Raw genomic sequence first — 18,859 nt, 5'->3', positions numbered from 1 at the left:
CGTACGCTATTTGCTACATCCTCTAACAAACCCAAGTTGAGTTTCTTTGTGGATCCATGGGATCTGGTCTGCCGAAACTTCCTAACGATCGGAGGCGAGAAGGGCATATATGTGTGGCCTTCAATGTCTCCAGCCAGTTATGACAGCTTTGCAGGGATGCCAACTTCTCCAAGCAGGGATTGGGGGGTTGCCAGCAACACGTGACAACCCAGCTCTAGGGAGTTTGTTTGGAAGGTTCAAGAGGGGATCCCACAATGTCGAGGGACAGCTGTCAGGAGCTTTACTCCAATCAAGGGAGTCGTTGAGACTACCGAGGGAGGATGTCCTGTATCATGCCAATACGAGGCAGAGCGAGTATGAGAATTTCTTGTTCGAAGAGCTGCGCTTGGCTGACTATGAGAATGGACGTTGGTATAAAATTTGCCGAAGGAGCCAGGAGATTGAAGCCGAGAACCGAATATCTCTATCTATATCTATATATACTATACAATCCAGTGGCGGTTCGCAGATTAGACTTTGCAAAAACCAAAGGGTATTTCTCACAAAGTGCGCATGTTGTCTACTCTATCCTCTATCTGGTTCTTCTTTTCCGCCCTTACCTCACCTCACGATCGCTGTCACACAGCCTCGCTCGCTGGAAAGATCCTGCAGGCACCATCATCCTAACTTATTGGTTCAACAAGAGCATGACAAATAAATCCTTGGACCCACATTCAAGCACATTGCCAGCCAGGCATCATCGCCGTCGTCGTCCTCACATCATGATCGGGGTGATCCATCCGAAACCGATCGCGGGCAAGCTGCTAAATACTGTACCTTTTTGATGCGTGCATGGCACAAGAACGAGTCAGCTTCAAGTACCTAAATAACAAGAAAAATCCCGAATTCTTTGGCTGCATCTGACTGAGCCAGGAGGAGGAATTCGTAACAAAGCATCACTCACTCCGTATGGCTATACTATTACTCCATAACTGGTATCTATTTGACATGGTCGGAGACGATACTACCTAAGAATTTACTTATATAGTGGGTCCCGGTTTGATACTTTTTCTTTACTAGCCCCCGGTTCTTGCGTATAAACTAAAAATATAAGGATCCCGTCTCTACGCGGCTGCCTCGCATGATTTACTCCGTGCGTACCCGACTCACCAACTCTAATGGCCTCCGGGCCGAATCATGGGGTTATGTATGTCCGGAGGTCCTTCGGTCCGATTACCCCCCGGCCAGTATTCTAGCACAGTGGATGAAGGGTATATTGGAGGGCATATTTTGAAAGCCGCAGACATGGCCACGATTCAAGAGCGCAAATCGCATCGGGTTTGGTTTCACAATGCATGCATGCATGGACAGAGCAGATTTTGCACCAGTAGTACTCAGTATGTACAAGAGTACTGGTCGCTTGGAGGGCACCTTACCTCCCGGCTTTGTCTCAAGCTTGGGATTTTGGCCCAGATTAGAACTTGGCCCAATTCTCGTCAAAAAGCCTAAGTGTTTCACGTCCCACAGAATCACCAACCTGTCTCCCCACGTCAGAAGCGAATTGGAAATGTATCTACATACCCCCGGAATATTTTGTTAGCAGTGAGTTTCCTATAGAGCTGTGAATTGCGGAATTGAGGGAAAGACTCACACCACCAAAGACCCTACTATCACCATTTTCCTTGGCAGCCTCCGACAAATTTGTGATTCGTCGAGTGATGACGCCAATGTTGTCTAGTGTGACATTACTGCTCTGCGTGATATTGATCGCGTCGCCGCCGTTCCAATTTCGTATCACGGCAGCTGCGGCACCGCCAAATGTCGCGTGCGTGGATAAGTATTCTTGATGACTTGGCGTGGGAGTGAGAAGTGGTGTCCAGGTTGGATCGGAGACGTTTCTGCCACTGGGCAACCAGATGTCGGTTCTTCGAATAGCGGTCACAGGACGCCATGTGTTGTAAAAGAATCTGGATGAAGTATTGTCAGCACTTTCTCGTACTGACACGGTGTTCGAGAGGGATAAAATAAGGCTTCCGCTCACTTTGCGTCCCAGGCGGCAATAGCTGCATTCGCGAGGGCGTAGTTCAACTGCGCATAAAACTTCGCAGAGGCAACAACGTCTGTAGCGAGAGAATTGCCTACAACGCCGTGCGCAAGTCTGTTCCACCCTCTGGGCGAGATCAGTATCGGGCTGACCCAGGCAGAGTCTTTCTTACATTGGACTGGACTCTCGCCAGAAATAAGCTGTCTCCGTATCATATGACCGGCGAAATGTTGAGTTTCGTGCACCTTGTTGCTTCACATATAGTAGGAAGTCTTCGTAGCCAGAGGAATTGATGGATGGCGGAGGTGGTGCCCTAAAACGTGTCACATCACCAAGGCCACCGAATAGGCGAAGGTACCGGGCCTGTGGAGTATCCGGGATGGGCGAGCCACCCGGAGTTTGTTCATAAACCCCTGGAATCGCAGGTTGCTGGATATAGTCTACGAAATAATTGATGCCATCATCGCTGCGCGCTCTCGTGATGTTCACCGCAGCCTTTTGTCCAATGTTAGTGGCGCGTTGGTAGTCCACAGAGGACTGGTTGATTCCAATCGGCGCAAGTACAGCTTTTAACTTTGAGTCAACAGTCGCGTACAAGCGTGTACCATGGAAGATCCAAACTAGGCTGTCGTGGGCGGCATGGGAGACTGCGAGTTGTTGGAAGGCGAGCGCCTCACTTCGGCTGTCGAGTGCCGCAATGTAAACGGCGCCCTGAACGATTGCTTCAAACCATCCTGATGGTGGTGACGATAGTCCTCCAATTATCGAACCATTGACCAGAATAGCGGATTGGTCGACCCTGTTATGTTGCAGGTAAGCACCTTCACCTCAAACCACGATTGTAGCCAGAAGGCTCATTGGAGGACCGACCAATACTGCACAATGTCACCTGGATATGCTGCTTGTACAATGGCCGCTCCAAGAGCTGTGAGAATCAGAGATATTCTCATTTCTTAGCACCAGGCGAGCTTGAATTGTCAAGTGACTTCGATTCAAAACGTGGGTTTGTTGTACGTGGTTCGAGGCAAGTATAGCCGTCTGATGCAAATTCTTGATTTCGATGGAACGAATGAAAGATACCTCCTCGCCGGTTTTATTTTGCAAGTCAGGACGGGTACATAGGTTGGGCTGCATACTGTTTTTGTATTTTTTCAGCTCCTCGATGATCAGCGCATGATATGCACCATCTCAAGAGATGTATTGCGCGATTCACAAAGCTTGAAGCTCGCAGTAGCAACAATTGCATCATTTGTGAGCAGCTGAGGCCATAAGCAGGTGCCATAAGCAGGTGCCATCCAATGGGGGTGGGTGGTACAATAGGATCATAAGTACGCTAAATATGTCGTGATCCAGATCTTACCTCGTTCGAGAGTCGTGAAGATGCTGCCAAGTACATATTTCAATACTGCTTGCCTACCATCCTCGATAAGGTGCTGTTTCTGTAGCTCGGAAAGTTATCTTACTCTGTCCACTCAGGGCAGACTTGAGAAGATGTAGGCAGAACTTTCGGGTGGATCTCTCCGAGATTTCGGGGGTACCAAAATAGCGGGTCGAACTAAAACACACGCTCAGCTTCGAGACCAATGGCGCTTGGAGACAGCACCTGAAACATAACCAACAGCTGAAGCTGGTTAGACATCGCCCTAGTGTCTAGGCAAGACCTTCGGTTAGAAAGGTGGTCTATCTCATCACTTACTGTCAGAACGGAACCATGTTAGTACATCACCTTATCCTTCTGCCATATCTCATGTATAGCATGAGTACTTTACTCACACAATCGAGTGCTTTTGCAACGCTTTACTTTTTTCAGCTTGGACTGTCGATTTTGCATTCTAGAAGTGACCATGGTATATTTGTGTGATCATGGTTTTCATATTGGGAAGGTTACGGAGTAGGGCGAATTCTGATCACGGCCTAGAGCTACATGCCAAAAAAAGTAGGACTGCCCACCCTCCACAACAGTGACCACCTCTTTCTAATCTCTGCTGGCATCACCATTTCGTGTCAAATTAACTGCGAAATGTCTTGAAGTAGCTGCGTAGTACGGAGCAAGCTTGCTCCAATACCAATTGAGCGATTCGCTTGACGTATTAGAGAGGTGTCTTTTGGCTCGCTGGGCACAGAGTTGTTCTAGGTCGTTGATTATAGCATCGATTTGTTAGTGAAAGTGGACCTTACCGGACTAATCCAATGCTAGATCAAACGGAACTGCTCCATGTAGCGCACGAGAAAAAGACCCAACGCTTTGGACTCCCTGCGATCATACACGAGTTCCAGCATATTAAGAGCCGCGTCTAGGCCCCGAGCATTGTTCCTGGCTCTGCTTGGATACTGTTGAGCAAGTGGTTGCTGATCTGGCGAGTGAGTTGTAACGCGAATGACGTCGGTATCATGGACAACATAGCCAAAACACTGATCGCCTCATGTATCCAGACCCCAATGCCTCATCAAGGGCCACACCTGTAGACTTTGATGATGTCAAGAGCTGCAGCCAATCAGACTGCAGCATCGGCATGTGAGCTCCGATCGACGTCACGAGTTGAGGAAACAGATTGATATGCATGGGTACATCAATTATGAACATCGACAAGCGGGTCATTCTGTGGAAGAGAGTGCAAGCAGAGACTCAACAGCATGCCTACCTTCGCTATTCTCGGCGCAACCGGCAACACGGGTCAAGCCATTCTCACTCTTTTGCTGAAAGACTCCTCTGTGAAAGTTCGCTGCTTCGTACGCTCCGCGAAGAAGCTGCACGGGCAGTCGTCGGAGCTTCGAGACAACAAGCGCGTTAGAATCTTCGAATCGTCACTCAACGACATTCCCGTCCTCGCTGAATGTATCGCTCCCTGCGATGCAGTCTTCTCGTGCATCGCGACGGAAGAGAACACGCCGGGATGTTCCATTGCGCTGGAAACAGGGCATGCGGTCGTGGCGGCACTGAGTCACATCCGATGTGTGCAGAAGAGCTCGGCGGCGCTGCCGCGGATCATTGTGCTCAGCAGCGGAACCATCAATGACCGTCTCTGCCGCGAAACCCCGACCTGGGCGCGGTACTTGGTCTGGACTGGTTTCAGTCACATCTACGCCGACCTTCAACGCGCACAAGCTTACTACGCGCTGCACCGCTCGTGGATGACCGCTATTTTTGTACAGCCGGGAGGGCTCGTACACGACAAGCAGTCGGGTCACGCAGTGACTACGGAGAGGGACGAAACATTTTTGAGCTACTTGGACTTGGCCGCGGGTATGATCGAATGCGGGTCGAAAGATAGAGCCGATACGGAATGGGACTGGGTGGGCGTGAGCGTGGTCCCGACCGGAAAGACAAGAATCAATTTCAAGGCGCCGTTAGCGATACTGAGGGGTTGTGTATGGACCATACTACCACCGCTGTACTGGGTCTTTCATTCGGCGGGACTGGTCTGATCGTTAAGGGTCAAATCGACGCAATGTGTGAAAGCTAGATCTGCCCGTGTACTCTCACACTGGAGTATAAAGACGCAGTCATCTCGAAAATAGGTTGCATCGTAGCAATGTCTAAATTTCGAGAATCTTTGCAGGCAATGCTCCTCTACGCCATACCATGCCATCCTTCATCTAACATGAAAACCCGGAAGCTTGTACGAGACACGACCGCAACCCGAAACATGTCAGAGGAAGAAATAACAAAAATCAGGCTGCCGCCCCTGTCTTGAGTTTGGAAGAATTTTCTAATCTTTCAGCATAGCCTTGACGAGACTATTATTCGAATCCTCTTTGCAATCGATATTAAGAAGGCAAGCTTCCGTCCTACCTCGAGCTGTGAATTATCTAATCTTTTAGAAAAACCTCAACGAGACTGTTATTTGAATCCTCCTTGCAATCGACATTAAGAATGCGGAACCCGCCCTTCAAGTTGTCGAGAAGCGCGTGCCATTGCTTTTCACCCTTCTCCTTTCCACTGCATGGCATCATGTTGATGTCCCGCAATGTCTTGGACGGAAATGCTCCCTCGTCCAGAATGACCAAGTCGCTCAGCAAGAGCCTTGATTGATATCCTTGCATCGTCGGAAAATGAGTCTTCAAAATCTTCAAGCAGTACTCGTCGCCCAATCGCAGAAACAGTGGCGAAACATGTACGCTGCCGCACCCTTGACAGGCTGATCCTGCTCCAAGAAATCGGCCTTGACGGCTGCAGCAAGCACGGGAGTGCAGTCGGCACTACATTCTATAGGTCTTCCCGGACGGCGTGGCTTGAGATATTGGAATAATGACGAATAACTTCCTTTAGCGCATGTCCTTTCCCTCCGCCAAAGTCAATAACTGTGACTCCGTCCGGACCTGGCTGAAGTTGGTCTCACGCATAGGCGGTTGCGATCACATCCACGCCTGTTAGGCTGTGCGAAAGCCATGGCTTTGTTGAAGATTGTGTAGAGTGCTGGAAACCTCGTGAGCCACTCGAAGTAGGCGATGTCCTTGAAAGCGCTCGTGAATATGCTTGGGTGTTCTTCACATCCGTCGGCGACGTGTAGCTATGCTCTTGATAATAGTTGTTCAGGTTCATCATGGTGCTCGCACATTGTCAAGCATTTCTTTTGGATTAGAGAGCAACTCGTGATACATCTGCAACCGTAGGCTGACATTTTGCCGGAGTACTTACGAGCGAGGCTTGCCTGTGCGATGTCGTCACGAAGTCTCATGCTGATCGGTGTGAGCACATAACGCTCCTGCGACACCTCCTGCAGCATTGCGAGACTTGCAACGGCGCGAGCAATACGCTGCATGAAATTCGGAGTCTAAGTTGCACTTTGATGCAGGCAGCGAGAAATGGTTAATCAGCGCTGAACAGAGGAGTGCATCAGCACTCTCTCCGAAAAGATCCTCTCGCGCTTCATATGTACCTCGTGTCATTTAGCAGTATAAGACCACGGTCAGAGCTGCTATAATTCAACCCCATATCCTCGATTTCGCACCTGTAGCCATATACCCTTGCAAGGTCCCCCAGGTCAAATTCACAGTGCCTGTCGCCGTGACACCAACACCCTTTCCAGCAAATTCCTCTCTCCGTTCCGCTACTTCGCAAAATGCTGCTCCGAGATCCGCATAGCTTAGCGCTCCTTCCTGCTTCTCGTCTAGAATCAATTTGTACCCCGTCGGCATCGTGCCATCAGCGTCGTGAATGGATGGCGGGTCTATAAAGATGTAATCTAGCAACCCCGGCGAATCTGCTGCGGAAGAGGCGAAGAGTTTACAAGCTCGGTCCAAGTCCTCGTAGATGTAGTGGAAGCAGAAGCCTGCCATTTTCCGAGCGATCCAGGGCATAGCAGCGCTCAATATCGGGTTCAGCGAGGCGCTCCGGAGTTGAATTATTGTTGGAGGTTTATAAGCAGAACCTCGAGTCTCTCGGTTCGACTTTAGGGCGTCGATAATGGCGGTGGCGGTGTCGTAGCTCAGGGACATGCCTCGTTTGCTCTCGTTCGACCCGATGCATGCCATCACTACGTCGACATTCTCTAGACATTCTCGTATTGCGGTACTGTCACTTGGTATGCCTTCGATAATATTAGTCTTAAAGGCGGTCGTGCTCTCAAGATCTGGAAACAATTTGCGGAGTTTGGGTTCGGATCGTACGAAGATATTGAGTGCGAGAGACTTTGGCGGCTGCGAAAGGAAGCATCGTAAGATCGCTGATCCGGTTGAGCCTGTAGCTCCAAGTAGAGCATATGTTGGCATCTTCGAATAGGAGGTATCTAGTAAGTGGTGTAGTGCGAGGAGGTGTGTATAAAGAGGCCGTACCTCTTAAGCTTCACAAGAGAGAACAACTAGGCTCTAGCTTACCTAGCTCTTACGCTGTTCTCATCGGTGAATATGTAAAGGTAGCTCGGCAAAGCTGCAAGAAAGCGAAGGCTATAGTCGGCTCATTGTCATCACAAGCAGAAGCGGCTTTTGATAAGGGATCTTAACGATGTGCTATTCCTCGTCGGTGGATTTCTTTCTATGATGCTGATATGTCGCTTATGCCCCTTGCATTACTTATTCAGGTATAGCGCGTTAGGACGCGATAAGTATCCGGAACGGCCTCGAGTCCACGCCCGCAATCTTCATCACTCTGAGATCTTATATCTCATCTCATGGAGGTTTATAGTAGCCCAGTGTCCCAAAAGTCTTGTAAAATCAGCAGACTAAACAGCCAAATCCGCACATTCCATCACAGACACCTTTCCATCCACTACCAAACTCGGGACGGAGATTAGATTCAACTTCAGCATCTTTCAGAGTCTTCTTTGCTATACGAAACCAATGGCTGAGAGGGCAGCGTCGGTTATATTGAGATACCGATAGAGGGAGCCGTAATGGGGAAGCCCACGCGCCTGTACTTCGTCCTCCTTACGAGCGCGAACACGTAATGTCTGAGATCCCTCCTCAATGGCCACCATTGCGCTTGCCAATCTGGTACCTAGGAAGGAAGATCATCTGCTGGAGGATTCGCCAGTAACTCCAATTGATCACCAGCTTGTGACAAGACATGGCCTTTAACTACTGTCGCCACAGCCAGCGAAATGTAGGATATCTAAGTCTCTGGTAGCATTTGACGTGGCCCAGGCAGCGGACGGTCAGGAGCGAGACACCAGACCGGGACGATGGAGTTCAGCATCGTTCAGGTGCTGCAGAAGGCTGCGCACACATACCGGTACGACTTGGAATCATTCTTGTACGTGCTTGTTTGGATTCACGCCCGCCGGGTCTGGAGGTTATAGTTTTCAACCCCTGATGTTTACGCGGCCAAAGCGGAGTATATATATTTTTTTTGGTGCAAGGGAGATTCGGAGGAGATTGCACATTGTAAACGAGGAGATATGCACTGGAAATAGTCAACAGCTCTGTCGACAAATCCGAAGGCCTTCCTTCCCCCCTTTGTCAGAGTGGAGGACTTGACAGCAGGACGCATACACCTGCAGATTCATTCTGTCCGAAAGTTATCAAGGCGTATAAGGAGACGCTGAGTAATTTGCCCTTCGAGACAGATTCATGAGAATTACTAGCTTGTTCATGGAGGTAAATATCATTTTGCATGCTGGAAGACTCTTCTACCCTAAAATCAAGGGACGCTTTTCGAGTGCTAGTAATGAACGTGACACTGTCAAACTTTCGACTGCTGAACCTCATGATTCTCTTTATGCTCGCCTTTGCCTGCCATCATGTGTATCCTTCGCTAGGTAGAGGTAGGATTCTGGGTTCAGGCAGGCAGGCGCCCCAGCAGGTTTTGGGCACAGGCAGTGTCCCCTTCGGTACGTTGCTTATGTAAATAGAATATGGCATGCTATCGCCATGGTTTGCTGTTGAGAAGGTCCGACCTTTCCGTTGTTCAAATCTGAATGCTTGAGATATCTTGACCGCTTGTTGGATGTTAGGTGCACGCCAGCCGCCCATATGCTTTTTATTTGTTGCGGGCCGCATGACAGGGTGTCCAAAGCAAGGAATAAGTCACCTCCCAAAATCCGGATTGACAACAATAGGTTTGTGGTCCATGATTGAAACCGTTCGGCGCTCCTGGGGGGAGTGTTTCTAGTCTTTTTCCTTTCAAACCTTCCATTTGACTCTCAACCGCTCCTTAAACTCCTCAAACGGGATGGCTTTCCCACCAATCAAGATCTGGCCCTTGCTCACCTCCTGCTCTGGAGCATCAACATGCAGCCAAGCATGGTTTGGACTGCATATCTTCTTCGCTCGCGGATCGCCACCTTTGATCAGCTTTAGACAGTCGTCACAGATATCTAATAAGCACATGCGGCACAAATTTGCTTCAGCATAAATTGGGAACGAGCGACCGCAGGGTCCGTCACAGCACCATGGCCATTCATAAAGATCGTCGGGTGATGCCTTCGCCAAGCGGCTCATGAGTTCAGACAGGGGAAATTCGTTACGGCTGACGCCGTCGCCAGCGCTATCTTGGTCCATGGAGGATTCATTTGAATGAGTACTTTTGATGTCTTCATCCGTACTGCTTTTGTGCTCAGCTTTTTCTCCCTCCCCCCCTTCGCTGTCGCCCCTATCATCACCACCTTTATCATTTTCTTCGCCAACGCTACTGTCAGTCTCGACATCAGCACTAGCATTTCCATCCTCCTGGTTCTCATCGATCAACTGCGGCTGGAGGGATTGCAGAGCAGCTACAGTATTCTCCTCATCTCCTGCTGCCACCAATGCATGAGCCAGGTCATAAAAGCCACCTACATCATTGTCCGGGTCATCATCCGAGAGAATCATCAGGGCTTCCTTAATGAAAGGTTGGAAGCATGCAAATGCTTCCTCACCACGACCAGTCTCACGATACCATAGCCCCAGATATACGGCAGAGGTGTTAGTCGTAATCACTTCCGGGGCGTCGGCTGTAGGCTTCTGCTTGACCTTGCACAGTTTTTCTAATTTGTCGACCCACTGCATTGCTTCAGGCGTGGCGCTTCCGAGCTTCCTTGCCATTTCAAGACAATATGGGGCGTATTTGGTGACAACGTAGTCTTTGCAGGCCTGCATGTCCGATTTTTCCATGGCGCCGGGATTGCTGGTTACTTTCAGAATCCTTTCCCACATGCGAACCACTTTCTCTTCCGCATAACCGGCGGCTTGGTAGAGTTCGCAAATACATATCTCTAGAGATAGAGCTAGCACTGAGTTGCGATTCTTTCTTGCTGTTGATGCTGCGACTTCGTAAACTTCTATCATCCAGGGCAATATATCAAGGACCTCGGCTGTCTCCTTGCAAGTGATGAAGAATGGCTCATCCCACCAAAAGTACTGCCAGATCATGGCTGTTAGCCTTGACCAGTCTCTGCCAGGCACCATGTCCTGCATTCCTTTCAGTAGTTGGATAATGTCATGAGAGCCTTGTTTCTTATCTGCAAGTATCTCGATGCAGTTATATGCAAGTTCGTAGTTTAGGTTTTGGAACTCGAATGCCTTCCTGTAAAATTTCAGGGCATTATTAGAATCGCCCGTTGCCTTGTAATAGCTGGCGATATTGGTGTTGGCAATCCCTCGACTGGCAGTAAGACCGGATCTGCTGTCTTGTTCCTTCGATTTCGTCTCCAACCTACCTGAGACCAACCCTTCTATGAGTGAATCCGATAGTTTCTGTAGTTCGATGGCTTTTTTATACTTTTTCTGGGCTGCATAAGTCGTCCCCATGCCGCCGTAAGCTAGCCACATGCCTGGATCGATATCTAATGCTACTTGAAAGTGCTCCATTGCTTCATCATAGTACTTGTATTCTCGCAGACACATGGCCAGCCTTCTATGCCATAATGCTGTCTTCTCAAGTTGTGGCCATTCCGCAGCGGTCAAAATGACAGAGATCGGGACTGCCTCAAGTGGCTTGGGCATATCGTTGTCCGTGCGGTCGTGGAGGATATTTAGGATGTTATGAACGACCAGCATGCATATTTTAGGGACCCAGAACGCATCTTCCAGCCATTGTGTTGCAAACACCTTAGCAGTCGGACGGTAGTACTCTCCCGGATTTGTTTTCGCTGTTTCTACCCATAGACGGTCTCCTTCAGCTAGTCGACCAAGTACGTCCGAATGCTCCAGCCACGTGCGTATGGGATTCAGGGTTTCCAAAGTAAAAAATGACGACGCCGGTACACCACACCATTTAAAAACAACGGCCTCATCACGTAGCATTTTAAGCAGTAGATTCCCAACCTCTATTTTCTCCATTGAGACTACATCATCCAAAACTTGTACAGCTTCTTTAAGATGAGTATGCCAGTGCAATTTTGCATACTGCAGCATAATGGAAGATGCAGAGTCTTCGGCCTTTTTCGCCAGGCCTGGATCGCAAATCAAGTTTAGACAGGTCTTCAGTGTGCAGATTCTGGCTTCAACGATGTTGACACCTATTTCAGGGTCTTCACGTCCGGATCGAGCCTTCATTTCACTCTTGTCACGGAAGAAGTCACCAATTGAAGCGTGACAGAACGTGACGATTGTAGTATCACGATTCGAGTCGAAGTCGGTATCGTTCTCAACATCATCGAGTCCCTCTTCGTCGTTCCTCTGGCCAGCGTCCTCGTTAAACGCCAAGGCTAACCCCCCTGCCTGTAGATCCGCGGTGGAAAGACCATCTTCACGAACGAGGGTGAAAAAGGAGGCATACTGCTTGCGAAGCTTTGATTCCAGTAGCAACACGACCTCTCCCTCGGGCAACTGTAGCTTTAAAATCGTGTCGAGTTGTCCCAGAGATAATGGTGTTGCAGCGCAGGTCACCCACATGAGAAGCAAATTCAGATCAGCGGCATCCTCCTCGGTAAGACTGGAACTGAAGCCTTCCAAGACGTGGCGTAGCATCTCCCGGAGGCCTTTGGGTGCCTGATGCAGACTCTTCCGAATGGTTCCCACATGAGATTTCTTGCTCAACTCTCGCATGATCAAATCCACCCAGAGAAACATACCATTTGCACCTTGCACCAGAGTTCGCATGATCTCCTCTTGCAGATCTTTCGGCGTTGCCTTCAGCGCCTTGGACTTTTTGATGCTTGCTCTGACATAGTTGATGATGTCTTGATTGTTCTTGCGCCAATCGACAAAGATTGTAGGAATCGATCCCTCCAAAGCTTCGTTGATGTCTTTGATGACTTGTGGCCGACCGACCATTACCAAATTTATGCTCGAGGTGCGGGACATGCTCGGACTGGCATCTTTGAGATCTACAAGAAGCTCTAAGAACTCCTGTCGCTCGGAATCCAGAGCCTCATCAACGCCATCAAGAACCAGATAAACCTTGCTGTCCACTTTCTCCTTCTTGACAAAATAGTCCACGAACAACCGTCGCCATTTGCTTTGCAGTGTTTCAATCTCCGAAGCCGACTGGAAATTGGAGGCAATGTACTTGGCGTATATTGGGTCGTTCTGCGTTACCTGGAAGGCAAGATCGTTCAACGCTTGCTTGAAACTTCGCGTTCGCGGGTTGTTATCTTTGAAGAAGAAGTACGCAACGGACGTGTGTGACGCATGTTGAACACGTTGGGGGTGCTCTCGAGCGAGATATGAGATCATGTTCCCAGAGAGATAACTCTTCCCACTTCCCGGGATGCCACTGACCCAGAGCACCGGGCTGTCCTGATTCATCCAAGCTTGGAACGATGCCTCCTTTCTGATCCAGTCACCAGTTCCAGGAACTCGAGTTCTGTCAATGGCGGTGTAGATATCTTCTGGGTTGGGTGAAGGGTCGAGTATGCTCTTTGCCTTGTCAATATGCTTTTTGTCCCTTCCTTCATTCGCCTCTGCCCTGGACTCGTTTAGGACCGCCATAATGGTGCCAACATTTTCTCGCACGTTCAGCACATTGGCGTTGAGCTCGCCTATTTTGTGGTTGCCTTGGGAAATACTGGTTTTCGTTTCAATCAGGGTGACCGAGATGTCGTCGACCTTCCTGCCTGTCCGTTTACTTTCTGTGAGCGTTTCTACGCCAACCAACTGGCTTTCACCCAATGTCATCTTATCAAGCCTGCTGACAAGGTCATCAAGCTTTTTGTCGTTTCCACGCAGCACATGCTTGCCCATGGAAAGAAGCCTTCCCCCTACACCCCTTTTGACCTCCTTCGTAGATCGCGCGAACACCTCCAGCAAAGTGGCAAGGATCTCAGCAAGCTTCTCCTGAAGTTCGGTTGGAAGCTGTTCTCGGTCATACAGCGTCAATCGCACTAGGAAATCCTTGAGGGTGCCCATCATATCAATGATAGCATCGTAGGATGCCGATACTCCTTTTGCGGCATTAATGAGATAGGTGATAGCCCCGAAGCAAAGGGTACTCGGAGGGAATGCCATGGCGGCCCCGCCGGCTGCTATATTACTGACGAGCTCAATAGGCTTACAAGCTCCCTCCAAAACGTCAAAGACTGTGGCCCGCCTCTTCCTAAAATCCTCGAACTTGTCATTTTGTTTGTCCAGAGAGGCTTGGAGATCACGTATAGATGACGGGTGTGGAAAGGTATCACCATCCATATCCATCCCTGTCACCTCGGCATACCGCTTCTTGGCCGCAGACCATATAGCAAGAAATTGACTCGATTGTGCCATGTCGCTAGATAAAGACCTTTTTAGGTATGGAGCACCTAAGTGAAACCAATGTGGCTGATTCGCAAAGAGCTTGAAATGGAAGTGAATAACCAAAATGATAGTACTAGCTTTCCAGAGAGTGCGAGTTCAAGCCGTACGTGTTATGTAGATGGAAAGCCATATCTCCGAAGTCTCCCCAAGGACTTACCTGAAGGCTTGCTCGCTAAGCCGATGAATAATCAAAATCAGATCAGGCATCAATCAGCTGCAGCTGCAGCTGCAGGGTTTCGTCTGTTACGTATCATGGCGGGTGTAGGTTATTAGAGGCTTGAGAGGAAATTCGTCGGCAACTTCCGGGGCATCCACTGCCAAGCAAACGCGCCTCGAAGGAGCTCAGGTAGTAGTATAAGGTAAAACCAGCACTGGACACCAACCACATTGCTGCAGGACATCATAACTTACCCGAATCGCCACGATGCAGGCCTCCGATTAGTACTGTCCCATCTGCTACAGGTTTCAAGAATGCAGCAACCATTGCGCGATCCCGCGGCCGGCGTGGCACGTGAATTGCTTCCGCACCTGCACCTGGTCTCCAAGTATCGATACCCCTTCTTGAATCAAATGTCACTCGATACTGTAGTCAGCTACCTCACAGAAGCTCCCAAGATTGTACACGACCTACAGCCCGTTGTCTGGCAGTTCCTCGAGGCCCCGCCAGATGGAACCGTACTGCTGGTTTGGCAACCTCTCGATTACCTAGGGGCCAACTTCGCAAGTGATGGCTATGTATGGGGTGACGCAGAACATGCTTTTAACTCTGAGCACAATGGCTATGTATGCATGTCTTCTCGGCAGTCCAACGACTTTGGCTGATAGGTCCACAGATGGTCGAAATGTGGCTACATCGAGGGGGTTATCACTGGCCAAACGAACCCTTCACAGCCCACTGTAGAAAAAGATACCGGTTGACACAATCTAAGAACTCCAACGCCCCTCCTTGCGACCCGTCATTGTGGATTATACACTACTCCCGGGCGGATCGAGAAAATGTCATACCTTCCAGTCAATTACCTTTGCAGCCCAATGTGCAGACAGCGTTGAGCCAACGTCGCTTTCTTCAAAGTCAGGGTCACTTGGCCAGGAAAGAGTTTATGCTTCATGATAAGGCCAATTGGCCAACCATCAATATGCCGTCTTCGCAAGGCCTGCAATACCCGCCACACATGATAGCCAGACAACAAGCAGCAGCAGCTGCTGCTGCACAGATCCAGATGGGCGCTGCACCAATCAAGAGCGTCCCTGAGCGTAATCAGCACCGTCGAGGGCCCAGCAACGCATTGGAGCCGACACTAGAAGAGGAGGAAGACGTATCTAGAGGTGACATGTTGGATTTTATGACTCCAAGAGAGATCAGCAGAATGCGATATGAGCAACATCACGAGTGGATGGAAGAGATCATGTCTTCTCCATTTGCCATGAAGCAAATTCTGCCTACAGATCTGGGTTTAGGTCGCAAAGGTGAGCTTGAAGCGCTAACCAGTGGTTTTTTCGACACGCCTACGTCGGTGCTTCAGGAAACGCCCGCGAATGCATCAAGACTCAGCGTTGGCAGAATGGAAGTTGCAAAGGCAGAGGAGTTCACCGCAAAAGCAGCGAAGAAGGTAGCAGAAATGGAGGCCGAGTTGGAGCACCTGAAAAAACGACATGCTAGACGAATGGCCAAGCTTGACAGATCATTGTCCCTGGTCAGCGCAGAGAAGAAACTACGGGCAGCTACTGCGGAGGGTGGCCAGCCGAGTACTTTCGGGAATAGCGAGGCAGAAAGTGGACAGAGAGCCACAGCGAACATTGACGATATTGTTCGAGATGTCGAGACTGCCAGTGGAAAGAAGATCAAGCCAGTCTCGGCTGTTGAGTGCGTTCAAAAAGGGGGACTGGAAGAAAGGCTTCAAACGCCAACGGCCGTCATTTCCAATAGACAGCCAACGCCGGAAAATGCTATTATCGAGAACAAGACAAATAATTCAAATACTGAAGCTTCCAACACCACTGAGACGAGGGTATCACCTGAGGCGGAGCAGCTGCAACACCCCAGCGCGAATGCACCTCAAACATCACAGTCAGTCACCAACGGGCATAGACCTGAAAACCAACCACCAGCAGGAGAAGAGACCACCATGGAAGAGTCTACAGTCCCCTCACTCGATGATATGGACGTTGATATTGAAATGGCCGGCCTTGATCACGATGATCGACAAGTCGAAACACAGACGGTGGAGAATGAGGGCAGTGAATGGGTGATGGTAGATGACCTAAATGCAGACATCAGGAAAGAAGATGCGCCAGGACTAGCTGAGGCGCAAATTGAGGTGCCCGAACCGGTAACAGAAAGGGCTGGCCCGCCTGCCGCATCAGATTTCGCACATTCTCCGACAGCGCATGCCACCCAAGGTCTAACGCCTGCTGAACCATCCGGCGGGCAACTGGGTGAGGGCGAAGACATGAATACCGCTGATTTCGATCTTGGACAAGGTGGGTTTGATGCGAATTTGGATGATACTGGGCATGACTTGGTGGATTTCGGGGACGAGCATGGAGATCTGAATCTAGAGGGGATGGATGACTCGGCATTTGGAGACGCATTTCATCCTCCAGATGAGGATCAAAGCCATCTACTGGAGCATGGAGACATGTCATGACGCACGAACGGCCGTGGGAGATCAAGTGGCCAATGTTGAGGTGGGTTGGTATGCGAAACAATGTGTTCTGTCCATCTTCCGGGAGAACGAGCTACCGTTCTCGGTTCATAGAGGCTGAGCTTGGTTGGAATAGACCGACTAGAATTTGGCAAGGAAGCTGTATTGCCTATTGCCTGGCTACTGATTCTGGTGAACTTGCAAGGCCAGCAGCAGCCCTGCATCTCACCACTGCAGTGACGCCGGCTTTCCAACCCCCTGCCAAGAATGGGCGAATCAATTCCTAAACAGGCAGTTTGCACTTGTGACCCAACTTCCACACTCAACGTAGGCACCATCAGCTACGCTACCAGTCCTATGTGCAATCCTATGTGCAATCCTATGTGCAATCCTATGTGCAATCTCCGGGAAAGGTATCCTGCAAGAAGATATCTATACAGAATCCTAGTTTCAGTTTCCAGGCCATCAGAACGGATGAATCACCAACCAGCTTTCAACATACAGCTGTCTCAATCCAAAGCTGAAGCCCAGTACATATCGTCTCCTATATTGTAGATTCATACTCTGCCAAAGCGATCTCAACTGTCCGCTTGCAGCGCCGGTGGGTTAACATGGCTCCCCCTTCCCCAAGCCATCTGCACGGGATTGTGGATATGGGCAGGTGTGTGACATCCCTTCTCATTCCATTTTCCTTCCCTACCAATACCAACCCCATCCGCCTTGATCTTGTTCTCCTCTTTCCCGTCGTCCCAAAGCCAATAACCGATTCCAATACACAATCATCTTACTCCCCATCCCACCCCTTGCAGCAACGGCATCCGCTTCTCCATCTCGGACCTCTCCCCGCCCACCGCCCGCTCCCTCCCCACCGTCTTCCAATCCCGCCTCGGCGTCTCCCTCTACGACGCGCAGTACAGCAACCCCAGCAACCCTCACCTCCGGATCCCCATCCCGCAATCCACCATCGACTCCGTCGTCGAAGCCCTACTTCGCTTTAAGATCACGTGCTCCGACTTCGGGGTCCCGGAATCAAACATCCAGGTCCTAGCGACCGAGGCGACGAGAACGGCGATCAACTCGGTCGAGTTCCGGGATCAGATCCGGGAAGCGACGGGATGGCGGGTGCAGATGCTGGCGAAGGAGATGGAGGGAAGGATCGGGGCGATGGGGGTGGCGAGTAGTTTTCAGGGCGTGCAGGGCTTGGTCATGGATCTGGGAGGTATGTATCTACTCGATCAGTCATCGATTGAAGCCTCCCCTTTCGTCTCATGGGTGGAGAGCTGAGTTTCTCTACTTCTAGGCGGCAGTACGCAACTAACCTGGCTGAGCTCGCACGCCGGCACCATCCAGACCGACCCGCAAGGCTCGATCAGCTTCCCCTACGGCGCCGCGGCCCTGATGCGGCAACTCAGCTACCTCAAATCCCACGACCCGGGGGGCTCCGCCGCCCACGCCTCCCTAGCCTCGGAGATGCAAACCTCCTTCCGCGCCGCCTACGCCTCCCTCTCCATCCCTTCCGCGCTCCAGACTTCCGCGGCGCAGAACGGCGGCTACACGCTCTACCTCTCCGGCGGCGGCTTCCGCGGCTGGGGCTACCTGCTCATGTCGCAGGCCCAGCCGAACCCGTACCCGATCCCGCTCATCAACGGCTTCCGCGTCTCCAAATCCGACTTCCAATCCGTCACCCGCATCCAGGAGATCGCCGCCCAGAGCAGCAGCAGCAGCAGCGCCGACAAACACGGCGAAGAGAGCATCTTCCGCGTCTCCAAACGGCGCGCTGCCCAGGTCCCCGCCGTCGCGTTCCTGGTCAACGTGCTGTGTCTCGCCATCCCGGAGATTGCGGAGATACGCTTCTGCCAGGGCGGAGTGAGGGAGGGGGTGCTGTTCCAGAGCCTGGATGCCGAGACGCGGGCGCTGGATCCGCTGAGCGCGGCGAGTGCGAAGCTCGGCTCCGCTTCTGCGGGCGAGATCGCCGACCTGTTGGCTGATGCCCTGCCCCTAAACAACAACAACAGCAGCAGCAGCAGCAGCAGCAGCAACAAGGGTAACCACAACCGATCCGGGAAACAGGAGTTGGAAGTGCCCCCCTCCTTCTCGCGGCCGC

At 50.7% G+C, this 18,859-nt stretch overlaps 6 protein-coding genes across 6 annotated transcripts in view; 3 read left to right on the top strand and 3 right to left on the bottom strand.

The window, feature by feature from the left end:
• Positions 1-1,453: 1,453 nt before the first annotated feature.
• On the bottom strand, positions 1,454-2,973 carry EPUS_07195 (uncharacterized protein; the record flags this gene model as incomplete). The annotated part of the gene is made up of 5 exons (XM_007807563.1): positions 1,454-1,516; positions 1,631-1,946; positions 2,021-2,149; positions 2,196-2,822; positions 2,894-2,973. 5 exons carry the CDS (start codon positions 2,971-2,973, stop codon positions 1,454-1,456), a joined length of 1,215 nt encoding a protein of 404 aa, XP_007805754.1.
• Positions 2,974-4,657: 1,684 nt separating this feature from the next.
• On the top strand, positions 4,658-5,449 carry EPUS_07194 (uncharacterized protein; the record flags this gene model as incomplete). Its single annotated transcript, XM_007807562.1, has 1 exon — positions 4,658-5,449. The coding sequence occupies one exon, from the start codon at positions 4,658-4,660 to the stop codon at positions 5,447-5,449; it is 792 nt and encodes a 263-aa protein (XP_007805753.1).
• A 1,500-nt stretch (positions 5,450-6,949) lies between these two features.
• On the bottom strand, positions 6,950-7,735 carry EPUS_07193 (uncharacterized protein; the record flags this gene model as incomplete). The annotated part of the gene is made up of 1 exon (XM_007807561.1): positions 6,950-7,735. One exon carries the CDS (start codon positions 7,733-7,735, stop codon positions 6,950-6,952), a length of 786 nt encoding a protein of 261 aa, XP_007805752.1.
• Positions 7,736-9,583: 1,848 nt separating this feature from the next.
• On the bottom strand, positions 9,584-14,080 carry EPUS_07192 (uncharacterized protein; the record flags this gene model as incomplete). Its single annotated transcript, XM_007807560.1, has 1 exon — positions 9,584-14,080. One exon carries the CDS (start codon positions 14,078-14,080, stop codon positions 9,584-9,586), a length of 4,497 nt encoding a protein of 1,498 aa, XP_007805751.1.
• A 501-nt stretch (positions 14,081-14,581) lies between these two features.
• EPUS_07191 (uncharacterized protein) lies at positions 14,582-16,758 on the top strand (the record flags this gene model as incomplete). The annotated part of the gene is made up of 2 exons (XM_007807559.1): positions 14,582-14,893; positions 14,944-16,758. 2 exons carry the CDS (start codon positions 14,582-14,584, stop codon positions 16,756-16,758), a joined length of 2,127 nt encoding a protein of 708 aa, XP_007805750.1.
• Positions 16,759-17,366: 608 nt separating this feature from the next.
• Positions 17,367-18,859, top strand: part of EPUS_07190 (uncharacterized protein) — a gene marked incomplete at both ends in the record, with an annotated part of 1,936 nt that continues 443 nt past the window's right edge. Inside the window, 3 exons of the mRNA XM_007807558.1 lie at positions 17,367-17,416; positions 17,565-17,974; positions 18,056-18,834. Coding sequence (XP_007805749.1) covers positions 17,367-17,416; positions 17,565-17,974; positions 18,056-18,834 — 1,239 coding nt within the window. The remainder of the gene's footprint in view (positions 17,417-17,564; positions 17,975-18,055; positions 18,835-18,859) is intronic.

The sequence above is a fragment of the Endocarpon pusillum genome (assembly GCF_000464535.1).
Source record: "Endocarpon pusillum Z07020 unplaced genomic scaffold scaffold7152, whole genome shotgun sequence".
NCBI classification, from domain to species: Eukaryota; Fungi; Ascomycota; class Eurotiomycetes; order Verrucariales; family Verrucariaceae; genus Endocarpon; species Endocarpon pusillum.
The sequence above is the reverse complement of the archived record's forward strand: the minus strand, read 5'-3'. Positions and strand labels throughout refer to the sequence as shown.